Source organism: Hippocampus guttulatus, chromosome 22 (assembly GCF_054856545.1).
Source record: "Hippocampus guttulatus isolate MCC_2025c chromosome 22, RoL_Hgut_1.0, whole genome shotgun sequence".
Lineage (NCBI taxonomy): Eukaryota > Metazoa > Chordata > Actinopteri > Syngnathiformes > Syngnathidae > Hippocampus > Hippocampus guttulatus.
Window position 1 is genome coordinate 859,049 of NC_141282.1, and position 20,618 is coordinate 879,666.

Sequence of the window (20,618 nt, forward strand, 5' to 3'; positions counted from 1 at the left end):
AAATGGCTGAAAATCACTTGCAATCATTTTACCCAGTTCCTCGTCAATTGTGTTCTGTTTTGCTGGTTTTATAGCTTTTTGCATAAAGTGGCTCATAGAGCTCTGGGTTGTACATCTAGGCAGTTGTGACATTGCAGCAGCAGCAACAGTTGCAGACACACTAGCACCTTCATTAATAGCTGGTTCCCTTGCTTGTCTTTTCTGTTCGAATTGTACTGATGGGTGGACTTTTCTGATGTGCCTGTGCAGGTTATTTGTGGAGCCTAATTGATGGGATATTTTAACCTTGCATAGTCTACACGCTGCCTTTGAACTATCAATTAAATTGAAATGAGTCCAAATTTCACTGCGTTTCCTATCCATTTTCTCACCTTTCCGCTTTCCACCGTGTTGTTTTTTTCGCTAACTAACTCTCTCGTCTCCTCGTTTGTCTTGTTTGCGTGCTGCTCCGTGTGCTGCTGTCTCTTCTCTAACCCCTCCCCCTTCTCTAAACTGCAGCGTGTGCGTGTGTGTGTGTGTGTGTGTGTGTGTGTGTGTGTGTGTGTGTAAAACCCTCCCCTTCCTCTTCTACCACGGATCTTGACCAATCACGTGCGGTTTTAACCGAAGGGGGGAAAAAAACAGGAGAAAAAAAAAGTCGGCTCCTATTCGGACCGGCTCCCATCGTTCACTTCAAAGAGCCGGCTCTAAGAGCCGGCTCGTTCGCGAACGACACATCACTAGTGGCGGCTCACTTGACTTTTTTGCGAGTGGAGGCTGCCTTGGCCGCAGTCGTATATCGGTGCTGCGGACTGTAGAGCCACAGACAAATCTACCTTTACGCACTTGGTATCCCCTCTTACGACTGATAGCACTGAAGCCTCGATGCAGTACGTCCACCATTTCTTTTTTGGACTGCAACATAATTCACTCAAGGTTCTTGGCCTAGTTTAGCGTACTTAGCCTAGCTTGGCATCCGCTAAGGCTAAACAAAGAGACGCGTTTCTTCAAACAGCAGAGGTAAACGGTGAGAGTGTCCAGTGTTGTAATGAATCGTGTAAAATGTGTGCAGGAGGATAGCAGATTACGAGAATGATTTCTTCGGAGCAAATGAGGACAACGAGAGTGCTCGACCAGAGCAGGTTGGGTCATTTTTTGTTCTTTCGCTCGATTGCAGGGGTCACCAACCTTTTTTTTTTGAAAGTGAGAGCTACTTCTTGGTCGCTGCGATGGGCTAGCACTTTTATACACAATTATGAAATAACACATTTGCGCAGATTACGTTTTCAGAATGTTTTCATGATGTCTCTTCATACCTAAAATGTGACCAAGATGGCTGCTTGTTCGACACTGTGCTGCTCGTTCTTACAATCCGACAAATATCATGAAAATAATTTATCATTCAAGCTCCTTGTGGATTTGTTGAACTAAACGAGAAAATAGAACAACGTTTTGCAGGATTACTTTGTGTTACTTTGCAGGATTACTTTGTAATGCATCACAGAGCTCATTTTGTGATGCATCTGATGATATTTTCTCACCTCAACTATATTTATAGAGCACTTTCAAACAGCTGTCGCTGCACACAAAGTGCTGTACATGGAGCATCTAACATAGAGCACCAAACAGTATAATTAAGATCATAATTTGGGTCATGCTGAGTCGTGATGGGACGAGCGACACCGGTGCGTCAGCACGGTGCCGAGAGCTCAAGAGTGAAACCCCCCGTCTTGGTGTGTGTATTGCTTTAAGGAAGAATCACGTGACCGATACCGGAACTGAATCGTTCGGATTTGCCGCGCCAAAGTGTGTTTATTATGTTTATAAGGAAGCAAACATCCTTAAATCAACATGTCGTGGGTTTGTTGGATGGAGTTTTGTGTGATTATGGATCGTTCGAAGAAGTTTTCCGCAGTGTGGAATAATTTCGTTCTTGTGACGCCAAACAAGGTAAATCTTTTTTTCTCATTTGAGCATTGTTTAGTTTACTGTTGCAGAGTATATTTTTACGATGGCGTATTGCACTCACTTTATCAGTTTATCAAGTGAATGACCTAACAGTTGCTTTTTTCATTTTATTTTGTAATTACAAGATACTCTATTGATCTCGAAATCATGAGATAGGGGCTGCACTGTCTATTTTTTTAAACAAGTGAATGTGTAGCGACGCCACTCGAGTGAAGCGCGACTCAGCAGTCGATAGTCCACTGCTGTCTGCCGTGCGTGCGCCAGAATGTCTTTAAATGCAATGCTCCACCTTAGTTTTTGCTCTGTTTCGGTAAGAGGTTTGAATTGTTAACTCTTTATGTTATTGTAGGTGAAGTGTCGGCTCTGCTCCACAGAGCTGTCTTACTTCAATCAGAGCACTTCCTCAATGTTGAGGCATAATAGAGCTCGGCATGGCAATGAAGTATTGGCAGATACTCGTGAGAGTACCCCAGGTATGTTGAACTTCTCTAAAATAATTGTGCTTAAAACTGAAACATGCATGCAAACAGACAGACCCCAGGCCTGGTATTGAACCTCCAGTCCCCTTGCTGTGAGGCGACAGTGCGAACCACCCTATCACCGTGTCGTCTGATGTCTACTTGATATGTATTTTATGTACTTGCAGAAATCACAGTCCTTTTACTGAGCTTTTGACCACAGACTTTATTCACTGGAGTCATGTATATGCAACATAGGTAGACCCAGGGGTTGAAAAGAAAGAGGTTATCACCAGATCAAAAATCAATCTGAAAAAGAACCCAGGAAAAGATGGTAAACATCGACCACAACATCCTGATATCTAAATGAAAACAAGTCACCATAACCCGAGTTGTTTTCCACACCAGAATCACTGCCATCCAAAAGGAACAGCAGAGGGTACATTCCATTCAATCTAGACGTCGTGGGTGCCACAACCGTAGTGACAAATTGGATAAGCAGAGCTTTTGATACAGGGACCGCAGCAAATCCACACAATGTCGAGATAGCTGAGAGAAAAGAATTTGAAAGATTAAGACATAACACACCAGTATTTTACGTGACAAAGGTCTTACTCCATAACTCTGATGACAAGGGCGTGGTCACGCCGGAGCGATACGGTTCAGTATGTGGGGCCCTCAGGGCGTGGTTGAACAGCACCGCTCACCACACACCGCACATGCTCGATTGGCCTCAGCCAAGAGCACATTAATAATAATGCATTTTATTTAAAAGCGCCTTTCATGCCACCCAAGGACACTGTACAGACAATAAAAAAATACAATGTAAAACCGCTATGCGGTCCCGGAACACCATCAGAGAGGTGACTGTCAATTGTTTTACTTCCAATCGCCAAAAAGGCTTCCACAGTATAATTTGCAAGCTTCTGGACACTGTAGTGGAGGTAGCAGATCCCGTCAGCACGTTTATAAAAATGGACCCCCATCGTGCAGCAACTTGGTTAACCAATTTATACTCATCTGGTACGCCACGAGGAACCCCAATTACACCAACGTAGGTGGAACCTCAAATATCCTCTCCTGTGGACGAAACATAGTCATTGGTAAAAGCAGTGACACCAATGCGCAAACACCAGTGACAACCCTTAAAGCAGAGCTCTTTCATGATTTCTCGCAAAGAAAAAGAAAAACTCTCGGCCGCGATAATCATCATTTGCCTTCAAAATCAGTTGAAGTACACTACTGCATTACATTGTATCCACATTAACATAAAATAAAAATAAAATAACAAAAGAAAGAAATAGTTCAACTTTCAGCAGAGAATAACTATATTACTGTCGGGTTGTTTTCTTTTTTCTTTTTACCATCAAAGAAAACATCCTAAACGCATAAAATTACCTATGAAATGTATTTAAAATCTGTATCTGAACCCGTATGACCAAATTATTGCACCATTCAAGAAATAAATCAATAAACAGTAATAAATTCAATTGCAGCCCAGCAACATCAACAGAGGAGCACAATACACAAATCACTTCAACCTCCAAAACAAACCCAAATAAAACAAGTCGTGCTCTTTTTTTATCACTCTTGGTGTGTTCACTTCTCAATTTTTATTTATTTTTCTTAATGAGATCGACGAGATCGATTATAAATAAAATATTTTTGCCTCCAGAACAAAAATGTATACAACAATTTGTGTCGAAATGTGTTTCTTCTTTTCTTTTCCCAAGATCATCTAGATCACAGGTGTCAAAGTCGAAACACCACATAAATGTATGCATAAATTTATGTGAAAGCGTGAAAGCAATTTACGCGCATCAACTTCCATGAACCCTCTAAAATTTGTACTGAAACGTCGAAATTCTACATAAATAATGTCGAGATTTCGTGATAATTTTGTTACCTGTTAACACTCAAACAATAATTGAACAAAATATGACTGGTTTCAGAATTGGCAATTCATTCATATGTTGTTGTTAGTAAATAATTTCATCATTGTATTTCTGATATTCACTCCATGTACATCACTTTGTATACAGCGATGGTTGATTTAAGTTGCTCTATGAACAGTTGAGTTGAGTTGAACAATTAATAAAATATAACCATTTAATCAAATTTCACCGTCGTACCGGGGTAGGTGTAACCCCAAAGCGGGTCGTGACAAAGATGAGTTTGACACCCCTGGACTAGATCTATTAGCAAAATGTAGGTTATTATTAAAAAATACATCCCCTTTCACATGTGCTAACGGAGAGCACAAATACCCTTAAAAAAAAGAAGAACAGTTGTCCATATGTTAGTGTGATCATATAACAGGAAATGACATGCCACCACTGATATTCTAGCATGTCGACAGAAACACACCCTGAATGAGTGCAAATGTGTCTTGAAACTTCTTCCACCGGTCGTTTGATGTTCCCAGTAACTAAAATACTGTGCCCATCGCGTCACCGGACTTCGCTCACCTTCCTCAGTGGATGTTTCTATCGAGATGACCTTTTTACAATGTCCGTCAATCGGTGTGGTCAGCAACACTTCAAAGAAGTACAATGTTTCTTTTTCATGTTTCGAATCAGAGTCAGGTCTGCTGGAACCACCATTTTGTCCTGCTGTGAAAAAGCACAATCTCAATTCATTTCTTTTTTTTTTTTCTCTAAACTTTCTCACATATTGTCAACCGAATCCGTTTACACAAGTACACAATTGTGAAGAAAATATCAATAATCTATATGGTCTCCCAAACTTGCTACTTGCAACCAATCCTGCAGATTGTGGACGGCAGGAGCAATAGTGTCTCAAATAAAATGTGAAACATGCATTGTATTTTATCAATTAACCTGTTCACAAAATGTGTTCTATTGCCGCAAATTTTTGACCCGTTTTGGAAAAGCCTCAACCAAACCCAGGCAATATGTCATCCCCTCATTAATTAAACGAAACCCATGTGCACTATCTGAAATGGAAATGTAGCTCGAAATGTAGCGTATTAAAACATTAGTTAAACCCATAGGTTGTATAATGTTTCCGAACCAGATACACCATTCCCCCTGCCAACGCGTGAGATAATCCATGACACAAAAAATAATTTTGGGTTCACTGCCAGTGCTGACCTCTCCGTGAGCCGTCACCTTACCGTGGCGGAGGGGTTTGTGTGTCCCAATGATCCTAGGAGCTAAGTTGTCTGGGGCTTTATGCCCCTGGCAGGGTCACCCATGGCAAACAGGTCCTAGGTGAGGGACCAGACAAAGCACGGCTCACAAAGCCCCTTATGATAGATAAAATCGATGGCACTCAGTTTCCCTTGCCCGGACGCGGGTCACCGGGGCCCCCCTCTGGAGCCAGGCCTGGAGGTGGGGCTCGTTGGCGAGCGCCTGGTGGCCGGGCCTACACCCATGGGGCCCGGCCGGGCTCAGTCCGAAGAGGCAACGTGGGTCCCCCTTCTCATGGTCTCACCACCCGTGGGAGGGGTCAAAGGGGTTGGGTGCAATGCGAGCTGGGCGGCAGCCAAAGGCGGGGACCCTGGCGGTCCGATCCTCGGCTGCAGAAGCTAGCTCTTGGGACATGGAATGTCACCTCTCTGGCAGGGAAGGAGCCCGAGCTGGTGTGTGAGGTAGAGAAGTTCCGACTGGATATAGTCGGACTTGCCTCCACACACAGCCTGGGTTCTGGTACTAGTTCTCTCGAGAGGGGTTGGACTCTCTTCCACTCTGGAGTTGCTCATGGTGAGAGGCGCAGAGCAGGTGTGGGCATACTCATTGCCCCCCGGCTCATGCCTGTACATTGGGGTTCACACCGGTAGACGAGGGGGTTGCTTCCCTCCGCCTTCGGGTGGGGGGACGGGTCCTGACTGTTGTTTGTGCATATGCACCAAACGGCAGCTCAGCATACCCACCCTTTTTGGAGTCCTTGGAGGGTGTGCTGGAGAGTACTCCTGCTGGGGACTCCCTTGTTCTGCTGGGGGACTTCAATGCTCACGTGGGCAATGACAGTGAGACCTGGAGGGGCGTGATTGGGAGGAACGGCCCCCCCGATCAGAACTCGAGTGGTGTTTTGTTATTGGACTTCTGTGCTCGTCACGGACTGTCCGTAACGAACACCTTGTTCAAACATAAGGGTGTCCATATGTGCACTTGGCACCAGGACACCCTGGGCCGTAGTTCGATGATCGACCTTGTGGTTGTATCATCGGATTTGCGGCCGCATGTTTTGGACACTCGGGTGAAGAGAGGGGCGGAGCTGTCAACTGATCACCACCTGGTGGTGAGTAGGCTCCGATGGTGGGGGAAGATGCCGGTCCGTCCTAGCAGACCCAAACGTATTTTGAGGGTTTGTTGGGAGCGTCTGGCGGAATCCCCTGTCAGAAGGAGTTTCAACCCCCACCTCCGACAGAGCTTTTCCCATGTTCCGGGGGAGACGGGGGACATTGAGTCCGAGTGGACCATGTTCCGTGCCTCTATTGTTGAGGCGGCCAATCTGAGTTGTGGCCGTAAGGTGGTTGGTGCCTGTCGTGGCGGCAACCCTCGTACTCGCTGGTGGACACCAGCAGTAAGGGATGCCGTCAAGCTGAAGAAGGAGTCCTATCGAGCCTTTATGGCCTGTGGGACCCCAGAGGCAGCTGACGGGTATCGACTGGCCAAGCGGAACGCAGCTTCGGTGGTCGCCGAGGCAAAAACCCGAGCGTGGGAAGAGTTCGGTGAGGCCATGGAAGCCGACTTCCGGACGGCTTCGAGGAAATTCTGGTCCACCATCCGACGTCTCAGGAGGGGGAAGCAGTGCACCACTAACACTGTGTACAGTGGGGATGGGGCACTGCTGACTTCGACTCGGGACGTTGTGAACCGGTGGGCAGAGTACTTCGAAGACCTCCTCAACTCCACCAACACGTCTTCCTTGGAGGAAGCAGAGTCTGAGGACCCTGAGGTGGGCTCTCCTATCTCTGTGGTTGAAGTCACCGATGTGGTTAAAAAGCTCCTCGGTGGCAGGGCCCCAGGGGTGGATGAGATCCGCCCGGAGTTCCTCAAGGCTCTGGATGTTGTGGGGCTGTCCTGGTTGACACGCCTCTGCAACATCGCGTGGTCAACGGGGAGAGTGCCTCTGGATTGGCAGACCGGGGTGGTAGTCCCTCTTTTTAAAAAGGGGGACCGGAGGGTGTGTTCCAACTACAGAGGGATCACACTCCTCAGCCTCCCTGGTAAGGTCTATTCAGGGGTGCTGGAGAGGAGGATCCGTCAGGAAGTCGAGCCTCAGATTGAGGAGGAGCAGTGTGGTTTTCGTCCCGGCCGTGGAACAGTGGACCAGCTCTACACCCTTAGCAGGGTCCTCGAGGGTATGTGGGAATTCGCCCAACCAGTCTACATGTGTTTTTTGGACTTGGAGAAGGCGTTTGACCGTGTCCCTCGGGGAGTTCTCTGGGGGGTGCTTCGTGGGTATGGGGTACCGAACCCCCTGATACGGGCTATTCGGTCACTATACCACCGATGTCAGAGTTTGGTTCGCATTGCCGGCAGTAAGTCGGAATCGTTTCCAGTGAGGGTAGGACTCCGCCAAGGCTGCCCTTTGTCGCCGATTCTGTTCATAATCTTTATGGACAGAATTTCTAGGCGCAGCCGAAGCGTTGAGGGCGTCCGTTTTGGTGGCCTCAGTATTGCATCCCTGCTTTTTGCAGATGATGTGGTGCTGTTGGCTCCTTCAAACGGGGCTCTCCAACTCTCACTGGAGCGTTTCGCAGCCGAGTGTGAAGTGGTTGGGATGAAAATCAGCACCTCCAAATCTGAAACCATGGTCCTCAGTCGGAAAAGGGTGGAGTGCCCCCTCTGGGTCGGGGGAGAGATCTTGCCCCAAGTGGAGGAGTTTAAGTATCTTGGGGTCTTGTTCACGAGTGAGGGCAGGAGGGAGCGAGAGATCGACAGGCGGATCGGTGCAGCGTCTGCTGTGATGCGGACGTTGTATCGGTCTGTCGTGGTGAAGAAGGAGCTGAGCCAAAGGGCGAAGCTCTCAATTTACCGGTCGATCTACGTTCCAACCCTCATCTATGGTCACGAGCTATGGGTCGTGACCGAAAGAACGAGATCCCGGATACAAGCGGCCGAAATGAGTTTTCTCCGCAGGGTGTCCGGGCTCTCCCTTAGAGATAAGGTGAGAAGCTCGGTCATCCGGGAGGGGCTCAGAGTCGAGCCGCTTCTCCTCCACATCGAGAGGAGCCAGATGAGGTGGCTTGGGCATCTGATTCGGATGCCTCCTGAACGCCTCCCTGGTGAGGTGTTCCGGGCATGTCCCACCGGGAGGAGACCCCGAGGAAGACCCAGGACACGCTGGAGTGACTATGTCACCCAGCTGGCCTGGGAACGTCTCGGGATCCCCCGGGGAGAGCTGGAAGAAGTAGCTAGGGAGAGGGAAGTCTGGGCTTCCCTGCTAAAGCTGTTGCCCCCGCGACCCGGCCCCGGATAAGCGGTAGAAGATGGATGGATGGATGGATGCCAGTGCTGACATAAACCCCATCTTGCAATATAGTTCTGTTTTTTGCCACATTCTTCATTAACCGATTGGAATATGTTGCCGCATTTTAAACAGAAGTGAACTTAACCCAAAACGTTATCATGTTGCTGATAGTCAGCAAGTCCCCCCTCTCAAAAAATAAAACACTGCCGTGTGTGCCGCGCACATAAATATCACAACTTGATACAATAACGAACAGCATTCGTCATACTGATTTATCAATACTTCACGTGCAATACAACACACCCTAATTCATAAGGCGCATTCACAACAACCGCGACCTTAACAAAGAAAGTACAAAGACTTTTTTTTAGTGTGCAGCAGCTCATGCATTTGTTTTTTTTTTTCCTAGCACTTCCAGCATGCAGAGATCGCACCATACACTGCTCAAGGCTGCCAAGTGGCTTATCTATGCCGCAACTGTCTTTGGTAAACACCACCTAGGGTGTGTGTGGTTTTCAAAAATGCCACTGCTGACCTTAAAACGTGCAGTCATTCGAAGTTAACGAAGCCAATTTCAAATACTCCCCACGCGACCTTGAAACATAAACAATGATTAAAACTGGAAGATGTTGCTCTTGTGACGAACGAAATTAGAAATCCAGCCGTGTATGCACAAATGAGACATGGCTTAAAACCTTACGTTTTTGTATAGTTTTTTTTTTCATGACTCAAACCAACATGAATTTGTATGTTAGACGATATGATTGGCAGTTTATAGCTTCAACTCTCGTCATTAAATTTCATAATGAGGGAAGGCACAACACAACCCAATGATAGCAAAGTTGTAACTGAATTTACATAATTTCATGACACAAGACCATCATTTCTCCCACATCAGGAGCCGTGATGGCTCTTCTCATGTTTCAAGAGAAATGTGCATCTTATGAACGTAATCTATAAAACAATGTAATATAATCGGAACATTCTGGCAATTAGCAGCATAACAGAAGCAGTTATAAGTTAATTGAAACCCACAGACAGATAACAGTTACAAATCATCCAAATCAAGGCCTTCACTGTATACTGACACATTCTACCTCCTCCCAGAAGCTTAACAACGTCCCACGTACGTCCACTGACGACCACTTAGCACAAATAAAAATGGTGTGTATGACTTACAAACAAACAAACAACTTTCTAAGCACCTTTTGGCCCTATTCAACCTAAACACATGATGACCTCCTCTTTCATAACATCACTGTGTCCAACTTCACCTGCCTGTTCCTTTTTTTATTCTCAACATACTCAACTTCCATCATCACCTTACGTCTCACCACCAACATTTTCACTTGCCTTTCACCCACTATAAGGACCCAAAACTCTCTGTCTCCACACCCATACTCAACCATTTTCTTTCTTTATCTGATTTACACATACTTCATGTAGCGCTTGTTGAAATAATGAAGCTTAAGTGGCGTTAGGAATCACAATTAATACAGTGACAATTACAAGTAATTACAATAGATGCCGTACAAACCTCCCACACTGCAAAAGCCAGAAAATAAAACAAACGAGACTCCACGAGACGAGGCAAGAGTCTCGCTTATCTACACACATGCAAAGACTAATTAAGCACATATTCGCAGACACAACTCTACAGATAAACCAAAATATTCACTTTGCTACCACTCTCAACCAGGTCAAGCATCTACAAACTTTTGTCACCTGCTAGAACACTTCACTACATCCAAATATCGATATACAGCATCAATTTACCCTTGGGACGGTCACGGGAAATGTGGCCTTTTGCCCTACAACACCAACAAACAATCTCCCCTGGATCAGTCCCACGTCTCTTTCTTGGCATTCCTCTGCCCCTATTTCGGCGCGGATTGTTGACTGTGCGTGTGTATGTGAGAGTAAATTTCACTCCCAAATCTCCCCTTCCCCTAGAGGTCATTGGATGGCCCCCTCGAAACGAGGGTGAAGGGGATGGTGGAAAAGGAGATGTCGAAGTTGGAAGGGATGAATACAATGATGGTGTAACAGGATTTGTGGATGTCATCTCAAGCTCATTTTCTCTCTCCACTTTCTGTTTTACTCCTGTCCGTAAACCTACCGGTCCCAACTCATCATCCTCTCTCCTGTGAAACATAACGTTTCTTTCGCTCTTGTCATGGTTAAATTCCATCTCACTGACACGTTCCCTTCTTTCAACTTTCTCTATTCCCTTTTCCTCCTTCACTTTCTGCTTCTTTTCAGCCAAGAACATCCAGAACTCAATGTTTTCGAACCCATCCATATCCATTTTCTCTCTGTCATTTTCGTACATAGTTCTAATATTATGCTGCAGGTGCAGTAATGTTTGTGTTCAGCCGGCCAGCGAAATTATATTTTTTTATCCACAAATTTAGTTGTTTTATCTTTGAAGGACATTGGCTCTCTACGAATTTCCAGTCCGTACATGTTAACTTCATTTTAGGATTCATTTTATCCGTGGTCTTACTATTTAGTATCCCCATTTTGCAAATTGAGAGTCAGCGGTTTACCTAGGGTAACTAGGCTGACTTTTCCCTTGAACAGGGTGACAATTTCTCCGACTGAGGTAATTTCCAACCTTCTCCCACCAAAGTGTACCAAGGTATACCAAAGTGGCGGGAAATTCTTGCATCTGCTTCCTCAGACAGTTGCCACAACAAATGTCCTGTTCTAATGAGGTAGCAAACCTCCACTCACACATTTACACAGTCACTCATTAAGCGCATTTTATTCGATGACATTCAACCTAGGGAACGTACTCCATACACACTCTATTTACACACGGAGTTTAAGCACGTGCAGGACACCGCACATCTATATGCCTGATAGGGACTAGTATGGCTCAGTGCTTTCAACGGCTTTAGAGACCACGTCTTTTTAGCCGGCGCGCAAACACTCATTCAACGCTTTGAAAGAGTCCCTTCTTAATAGATCCCTCTCAGGCTCAAATTAAGTTCTCGAACCAGGTGTAGTCATGGTATTCGGTTGTTACAAATCTGCAACACCTGTCCTGAGAGAGTTCCAATTAAAAACGGGTTTAAAGACCACCCCGACCTCCGTCTTTACAAACCCGGCGCGCAAACACTCATCCAACGCTTGAAAGAGTGTTAATGCGGAGTTTAAATACGTACAGGACACCGCCGCCCTACTTACCAAGAGTAGTCCTCTCTCCTCTGGATTCGCGTCAGCCCTCAGCCCCCAGACGAAGAGCCGAAACCCAGTCCCGGAAAGGGTGATTTAGCCGTGGCCACGGTCTTCCTGGCCGTCGACTCAGCGTCTGGAGGCGTCAGGTATATTGCGATCCCGGACGAGCCCCCCAAAATGTCAGGTTTATCCAATTTGACACTCAGGAATAAAACACAAGGAGGAGACAGGAGACTCAATTCTGGTACCAGGGGGGAACGTGGTGAAGCGTTCGGTTTCAGTTCTCGGCACGTCACCCCTAACGATCTCCTCCTTCACCCCCTCATTTATTGGGAAATCTACTACATAGGTGTGTCCAACCTAAAGGGTGGGGGCTGTTGAACACACACTGAACTTGTTTGACTATGTGTGTGTATGTGAGTGCAAATTACGTACATGTGTGCAATTGTCACAAAAACATCACGCCGCAGCTGGTGTTGATGGCTCCATTCACTGTTCACCCTTGCTCACTGTTTAGTCTTAACACTTATCTCTTCCCAACCACGTCCTCGGAAAGGTGGTTGTGTCCCTAAACTTCCACACAGTGCACCAAGCATTCTTGATTATAAAAGTGAGTATATAATGGATAAAATGTGAGTACATAATAAAGAATGTATCTTTATTAAAAGCAGAAGCGTTCTTCTTTGCAAGCATAATCAATTTATCATGTCAGGCATAAGCGAATGTATGATGACTAAAAATAATCAATCCAACAGTTGCCTTTTTAAAAACGTGTTTTTAGCTTGTATCTGTATGTCTTGGCATGCTACCGTATGCTTCAAGCTAACGTGTTTTTGGTGTGCGCGCATGCATGCCGTATGTTTAAGCTGGCGTATGTTTTACCACTGTAAAACTGCGCCGAATAATATAGTGTGTTTTGTCTATGTGTCAAATACAGAAATAGCACCCATTAATGAGACTGCGCCCAACAATACAGTGCGCCGAATGGTCGTGAAAATACGGTATATAATGATTAAGAAGCAATATATCTTTATTAAAAGCATAAGCGTTCTTCTTCGCAAGCATAATCAATTTATCATTGCAGGCATAAGCGTTCTTCATTGCGAGCATAATCAACCAATCAATCACCTCAATATCAATAATAACATTAATGATAAGCGAATGTATGATAACTAAAAATAATCAACCTATCAACAAGATATTTCCTTTTGGCTTGCAGTTCCTAACAAGCAAGCAGTGGATGAGGCAGTGGTCAACATGATCATCAGAGACTGTCAACCACTCAGCATTGTTGAGAATGAGGGATTCAGGGAGCTCCTGAAGCTTATTATGTCCTCGTATGCTCGACCAAGCAGGAAGGTATGTTTAAGAAATGTTATTATATTTTTGTATTAACTATAAAAGTGTATTTTATTGGTGAAACAGTATTTGTATGGTTATTTTCAGACCATCAAGGACTTGGTGAGCCAGAGATATGAGAAGGAAAATTCAAATGCAACAGCTGACTCCATAATTGAAGTCCAACGCAACCTGGCAGAAGCAAACACACCCAGAAACCAAGACCCTTTACAATATTGGAAATGGAACCAGAAAATATATCCACGTCTGCATCAACTTGCACTTAAAACTCTCTGCTCACCATCATCATCTACCATGCGAAAGAGTATTTTGGAAGGCTGGGGAGCTGGTGTCTCAGAGGAAAAATCGCCTTGGAGCAAAGACACTCCAAAAACTTTTGTTCCTTAATAAAAATTCAAAAACAAATGACTTGATTGTCTTTTGTTTCATATGATTTAACGGTGAACAATATTTTCTACATAAGTTAATAATTGTAATTCTGAATTGTTGCTCAAATTTGTTATATTTTACATACCAACTCACTTTAGCATTTACACAAACAAGGAATTTCTTTGCCTGCAATTATGTTATAGCTACTGCAGGGGTCACTATTGGGTGACCAACACAGTACCAATACAGTGCCGACACAGTTTGTGTAATGTGTCAATACACTCCTTGAGGTATCATCGTCAGCATTGCTGAGTCAAATGCCAAAGAATACAGGTGGGTTTGCCGAATGCTCAGTGGGAGGTCATCCCAGAGAGAGGGACCCGCAACGGAAAAGGCTCGATCCCCTCTGAGCCTCAGTTTGGTTCTTGGTACTTCTAATGTCTGGTCCACAGACCTGAGGCGCCGGTCAGGTGTGTAGGCATGGATGAGCTCAGAGAGGTAAGGTGGCGCAAGGTCATTTAAAGATTTGAAAACAAATAATAGGATCTTAAAAATAACTTTAAAATAATGGGGAGCCAGTGAAGAAGTGCCAGAGTAGGAGTTATGTGCTCCCTCTTACGAGTACCAGTCAAGAGGCGAGCAGCAGCATTCTGGACCAGCTCGAGGTGATTAACGGAGTATTGGCTGACTCCGAAGTAAAGGGCATTGCAGTAATCGAGCCGGGATGTGACAAAGGCGTGAATTACTGTCTCAAGGTGATCCTGAGAAAGGAGATTTTTACTTTGGCCAGCTGTCTAAGATGAAAGAAGCTGGATTTAACAACGGCACCAATTTGCCGGTCGAGTTTAAAATCACTGTCCAGTTTAATACCCAAGTTTGAGACTGTGAAATCCATCTTCTTTCATCTTAGGCAGCTGGCTGAAATAAAACATTTCCTTTTCTCATGAGTACTTTAAAACAATAATTCATGCCTTCATCATCCCGCCTGGATGACTATAATGGACTTTACTTTGGAGATAGCCAATCCTCCATTAATTGTGTCCGGTTGGTCCAGAATTCTGCTGTTCCCCTCTTGGCAGGTACTCGGAAGCAGAAGCACACAATTCCTCCTCTGACATCCCTGCACTGGCCCCCTATCCTTTTTAGGTTTCTTTTTCAGATCCTATTATTTGTTTTCAACTGGCTTGTGTGTTTTTGAGACCATATGGTAAGAGGAATTTTAAAAAGTAATTGTTATGTTTCTGTTTGGTTACGTTTCGTTTTGTTCCTTCATGTGCCCTTTTTGTCGCCACCTGTTCTCGTCATCAGCTCCCTCAACCCTATGGGTGCTGTTCAGGTGTTTCTCGTTGTCTCGTCACTTTGCTTGTATTTAGCTCCCTGAATTCTGTCAGTTTTGTTCGGTCATTGTGAGTTGTGAGTGTCTTTGTGCTGCACTCCTGTCACGTTTTGTCACAGGTTTATTTTGTTCTCTCTATAATCCGGGGAACACGATTCGATCAGTTTTTTTCTGTGCACTGCTGTTGATGTAGCGCCTCAATAGTTGTGCAGTGCTGCAACTGCCGTTAAAATACAGAGTTGCCGCAGAGGGACATCGATCGCTCAACCAGCACAGCTGGTGCTCTATGCTGTGTGAGTGTTGTCAATTGGCCTGGCTGGGGGTGGCAGGAAAAACCCTTAACACCTTTATACCCTTTTATTGTCACAGCTTTAAACACCAATCAACCATAGGTACGAATATAAACTATATTGCGCAAATTCAAAGTTTAAACATGAGAACTTACATGACCAAACCTTTTGTGTTTATCCTCATGTGTCTTGAAGACGTCAGTGAAGATGTTGGTCCTGGGCAGCAGGAGCCAGACTCCCCCCCACATTAAGGAGGAGGTGGAGGATGAAGTGCGCCCCTGTATTCAAGGAAATGAGGAGCCAGACCCCCCTCTCATTAAAAAGGAGGACAAAGGGCACCCTCACATCAAAGAGGAGAAGGAAGAGAACCTTCACACCAATGAGAAGGAGGAACAAAATATCTACAAGCTGCCATTGACTGGTGGACCTTTAAAAAGTGAAGATGAGGGTCAAAGTGAAACGAGCAGAGGGGCGAGGCCTCCAGACAGCAGCTCATTTCAACACGTGACATCACAGGTTGATAAAGGATCACAAGCAGACGGCCTCCAATCTCCACCATCAGGTGGTGATGACATAACGGCACACTCTACTAAGACTGATGATAAATCATCTGGGCCTGATGTGACATGTGAAACTGGCAAACGCTGTAAATGTCCTCAATGCGGGAAAACTTATGCTTATGCGAGCAGTTTGAAGAGTCATAAGATTTGCCACACTGATGAGAAACCTTATACCTGCTCAATCTGTGGCCAAAGATTCTCTCATAAGGAAATCTTAAACATACACACAAGAACCCACACTGGTGAGAAACCTTTTTCGTGCTCACTGTGTGGCCAAATATTCTCTGAGAAGCGAAACTTAAAAATACACACAAGAGCTCACACTGGTGAGAAACCTTTTGCCTGTTCAGATTGTGGCCAAAGATTCTCTCATAAGGAAAGCTTAAAAATACACACAAGAACGCATGGTGGTGAGAAACATTTTGCCTGCTTGGTGTGTGAGCAAAGATTCTCCCGGAAGGAAAGCTTAAAAATACACACAAGAACACACGGTGGTGAGAAACCTTTTGCCTGCTCAGTTTGCGGCCAAAGTTTCTCAGCGAAGGGATGCTTAAAAAGACACATCAGAATACACACTGGTGAGAAACCTTTTGCCTGCTTGGTGTGTGAGCAAAGATTCTCCCGGAAGGAAAGCTTAAAATGTCACACAAGAACCCATACTGGTGAGAAACCTTTTGCCTGCTCGGTGTGTGGCCGAAGTTTCTCAGAGAAGAGATACTTAAAAATACACACAAGAGCTCACACTGGTGAGAAACCTTTTGCCTGTTCAGATTGTGGCCAAAGATTCTCTCATAAGGAAAGCTTAAAAATACACACAAGAACACATGGTCGTGAGAAATATTTTGCCTGCTTGGTGTGTGAGCAAAGATTCTCCCAGAAGGAAAGCTTAAAAATACACACAAGAACACACGGTGGTGAGAAACCTTTTGCCTGCTCAGTTTGCGGCCAAAGTTTCTCAGCGAAGGGATGCTTAAAAAGACACATCAGAATACACACTGGTGAGAAACCTTTTGCCTGCTTGGTGTGTGAGCAAAGATTCTCCCGGAAGGAAAGCTTAAAATGTCACACAAGAACCCATACTGGTGAGAAACCTTTTGCCTGCTCGGTGTGTGGCCGAAGTTTCTCAGAGAAGAGATACTTAAAAATACACACAAGAGCTCACACTGGTGAGAAACCTTTTGCCTGTTCATATTGTGGCCAAAGATTCTCTCATAAGGAAAGCTTAAAATGTCACGCAAGAACCCATACTGGTGAGAAACCTTTTGCCTGCTCGGTGTGTGGCCGAAGTTTCTCAGAGAAGAGATACTTAAAAATACACACAAGAGCTCACACTGGTGAGAAACCTTTTGCCTGTTCATATTGTGGCCAAAGATTCTCTCATAAGGAAAGCTTAAAAATACACACAAGAACACATGGTGGTGAGAAACATTTTGCCTGCTTGGTGTGTGAGCAAAGATTCTCCCGGAAGGAAAGCTTAAAAATACACACAAGAACTCACGGTAGTGAGAAACCTTTTGCTTGCTCAGTTTGCGGCCAAAGTTTCTCAGCGAAGGGATGCTTAAAAAGACACATCAGAATACACACTGGTGAGAAACCTTTTGCCTGCTTGGTGTGTGAGCAAAGATTCTCCCGGAAGGAAAGCTTAAAATGTCACACAAGAACCCATACTGGTGAGAAACCTTTTGCCTGCTCGGTGTGTGGCCGAAGTTTCTCAGAGAAGAGATACTTAAAAAATCACATTCAAAGGCACACTGGTGAGAAACCTTTTGCCTGCTCAGTTTGTGGCCAAAGTTTCTCAGCGAAAGGATGCTTAAATAGACACATCAGAAGACACACTGGTGAAAAACCTCTTTCCTGCTCAGCTTGTGGCAGAAGATTCTCTGATAAGGCAGCCTTAAAAAGACACACAACAAGTCACACTGGTGAGAAACCATTTGCCTGCCCAGATGTGGCCAACAATTCTCCTTCACTGGACGCCTAAAAAGCCACACAAGAACACACACTGGTGAGAAACATTTTTCATGCTCAGTGTGTGGCCAAAGATTCTCTCGGAAGGGAAACTTAACAATTCACACAAGAACACACTGGTGAGAAACCTTTTTCGTGCTCAATCTGCGGCCAAAGAATCTCTCATAATAGAAGCATAAAAATACACATAAGAACACACGCTGGTGAGAAACTTTTTGCCTGCTTAGTTTGTGGCCTAGGATTCTCTTGGAAGGGAATCTGAAAATACACACCAGAACACATGCTGGAGAGAAACCTTTTGCCTCCTCATTTTGTGGCTGAGGATTCACTTGGAAGGGAAGCTTAAAAACACACACAAATACACACTTTTGTGAAAAAAAGATTCTCTCTGAAAAAAGACTTAAGAAGGCACACAAGTACCCACACGAGTGAGAAACCTATTTCCTGTTCAGTTTGTGGCCAAAGATTCTCTGAGATGGGAAAATTAACAAGGCACCCAAGAAGCCATACTGGTGAGAAATCTTTTTCCTGATCAGTTTGTGGCCAAAGATTCTCTTGGAAAAGAGTCTTAAAAAAACATCCTCTGCATGTTTCACATTAAAAAGCAGAAGTGTGATGATGAGATGAACAGTTGACAACGAAGTTTTCACCTCTCATCTGAGCAGGCTTCTTCACTTCATGCACCAAGGTGCATGATATTTTATGTGCTCTTCCTTGACTGCATTAATTTTTTTCTTTTGTCATGAATGAGAAAATTGAGCCTTGTCATCTGGGTTATAATACTTCTGGATTCTTCATGATAGTTAGTTTCGAGATATGTATTTTATCTTTTTTTTTTAATGCATGCATCCATCCATCCATTTTCTGTTCCTCTTTATCCTCACAAGGGTTGCTGGGATGGGGGGAGGGTGCTGGAGCCTATCCCAGCTGTCTTTGGGCAGTCGGCGGGGGACACTCTGACCCGGTTGCCAGCCAATCGCAGGGCACATGACCAACCATCCGCTCTCACACTCACAGCTAGGGGCAATTTAGAGCATTCAATCAGCCCGCCATGCATGTTTTTGGAATGTGGGGGAAACCGGAGTACCCGGTGAAAGCCCACGCAGGCCCGGGGAGAACATGCAAACTCTACGCAGGGAGGCCAGAGCTGGAATTGAGCACGGTACCTCTGCACTGTGAGGTCAACATGCAAATAGACATTCTCCATTTTGTTGTGAAATGTATGATGTTGCGAGTCGGATTGTTGATTGAGACTGTGTTGCTTGCTGGCCAATAAAATTCTCTCTGTTAAAATAGCTTGTATTAGCACAGTCTTTTTCAATCTCACCGGCACAATATTTGTGAGTGTATTTGTAATTTGACATACAATAGTGCAAAATGGAAGAAACTGTTTGTACTATTGAATGCTTTCCAGTTACTTGGCAAATGAGCAAAGTTGCCTGCTCATGCATTCATTCATTCGACTGCATTCAGTGTAGCTGCTCAAAATGCTGATTGTGTTGACCAAATAGAAGGAAATAAGATGAAGGGACGGGGGAAGAGGGCTTCCTTGACAGATCTGTGAACAATGTTTCTCCATGTTTTTTTTTCTTTCTCAACTAAATCTCATAATTTATTGATAAATACTTTCATTGTCATAGCTTCTCTGAACAAGACAATCTGGCACCCCAGATGGGACCTCGAATAGTTGCTTGAGGAGAGGACGGATACGAATTGGACTGTGAAACCTTCTTCACAAAAAAACAAAACAATAAAAAAACAGCAAGGGTTGCCACGACAAGCACCAACCACCTTACGGCCACAACTCAGATCGGCCGCCTCAACAAGAGAGGCGCGGAACATGGTCCACTCGGGCTCAATGCCCCCCCCTCCTCTCCCGGAACATGGGAAAAGCTCTGTCGGAGGCGGGAGTTGAAACTCCTTATGACAGGGAATTCGCCAGACGCTCCCAACAAACCCTCGCAATACGTTTGGGTCTGCCAGGTCGGACCGGCATCTTCCCCCACCATCGGAGCCTACTCACCACCAGGTGGTAATCAGTTGACAGCTCTGACCCTCTCTTCACCCAAGTGTCCAAAACATGCGGCCGCAAATCCGATGATACAACCACAAAGTCAATCATTGAACTGCAGCCAAGGGTGTCCTGGTGCCAAGTTCACACATGGACGCCCTTACGTTTGAACAAGGTGTTCGTTCTGGACAATCTGTGATGGGCACAGAAGTCCAATAACAAAACACCACTCGAGTTCTAATCCGGGGTGGGGAGGGGGGGGGGGGTTCCAAGTCTCACTGTCATTGCCCACATGAGCATTGAAGTCCCCCAGCAGAACAAGGGAGTCCCCCGCCGGAATAGTCTCCAGCACACCCTCCAAGGACTCCACAAAGGGTGGGTACGCTGAGCTGCTGTTTGGTGCATCTGCACAAACAATGGTTAGGACCCGTCCTCCCACCCAAAGCCGGAGGGAAGAAACCCTCTCGTCTACTGGTGTGAACCCCAATGTATAGGCACTGAGCCGGGGGGCAATGAGTTTGCCCACACCTGATCTGTGCCTCTCACTGTGTGCTGTCACGTTGCGAGGTGGTGGTGGACCCCAAAAAGCAGGCAGGAGGGAGGAGCAGGGTGTATTTGAAGAATTGTATTTAAAACAAAGAAAACTAAATCCCAAACAAAGTCCAAAGTATCAAACAAAATCCATGACTAAAGCTA

The 20,618-nt window shown here is 45.2% G+C and overlaps 1 protein-coding gene and 1 pseudogene across 1 annotated transcript; both read left to right on the forward strand.

Annotated features, from left to right (window-relative positions):
* Positions 1 to 690: 690 nt before the first annotated feature.
* Positions 691 to 13,793, forward strand: LOC147185911 (uncharacterized). The gene is made up of 5 exons (XM_086102963.1): positions 691 to 869; positions 1,052 to 1,121; positions 2,297 to 2,420; positions 13,249 to 13,388; positions 13,476 to 13,793. The coding sequence occupies exons 1-5, from the start codon at positions 865 to 867 to the stop codon at positions 13,773 to 13,775; spliced, it is 639 nt and encodes a 212-aa protein (XP_085959089.1). The 5' UTR covers positions 691 to 864; the 3' UTR covers positions 13,776 to 13,793.
* A 1,733-nt stretch (positions 13,794 to 15,526) lies between these two features.
* LOC147185912 (uncharacterized) lies at positions 15,527 to 16,861 on the forward strand (annotated as a pseudogene).
* The last annotated feature ends 3,757 nt before the right edge of the window (positions 16,862 to 20,618 follow it).

What these genes read in the sequence shown, in the direction of transcription:
- LOC147185911 (XM_086102963.1), top strand. An exon ending in TACTCGTGAGAGTACCCCAG is followed by an intron (nt 2,421 to 13,248) that starts GTATGTTGAACT and finishes TTTGGCTTGCAG; the next exon opens with TTCCTAACAAGCAAGCAGTG. An exon ending in ATGCTCGACCAAGCAGGAAG is followed by an intron (nt 13,389 to 13,475) that starts GTATGTTTAAGA and finishes GGTTATTTTCAG; the next exon opens with ACCATCAAGGACTTGGTGAG.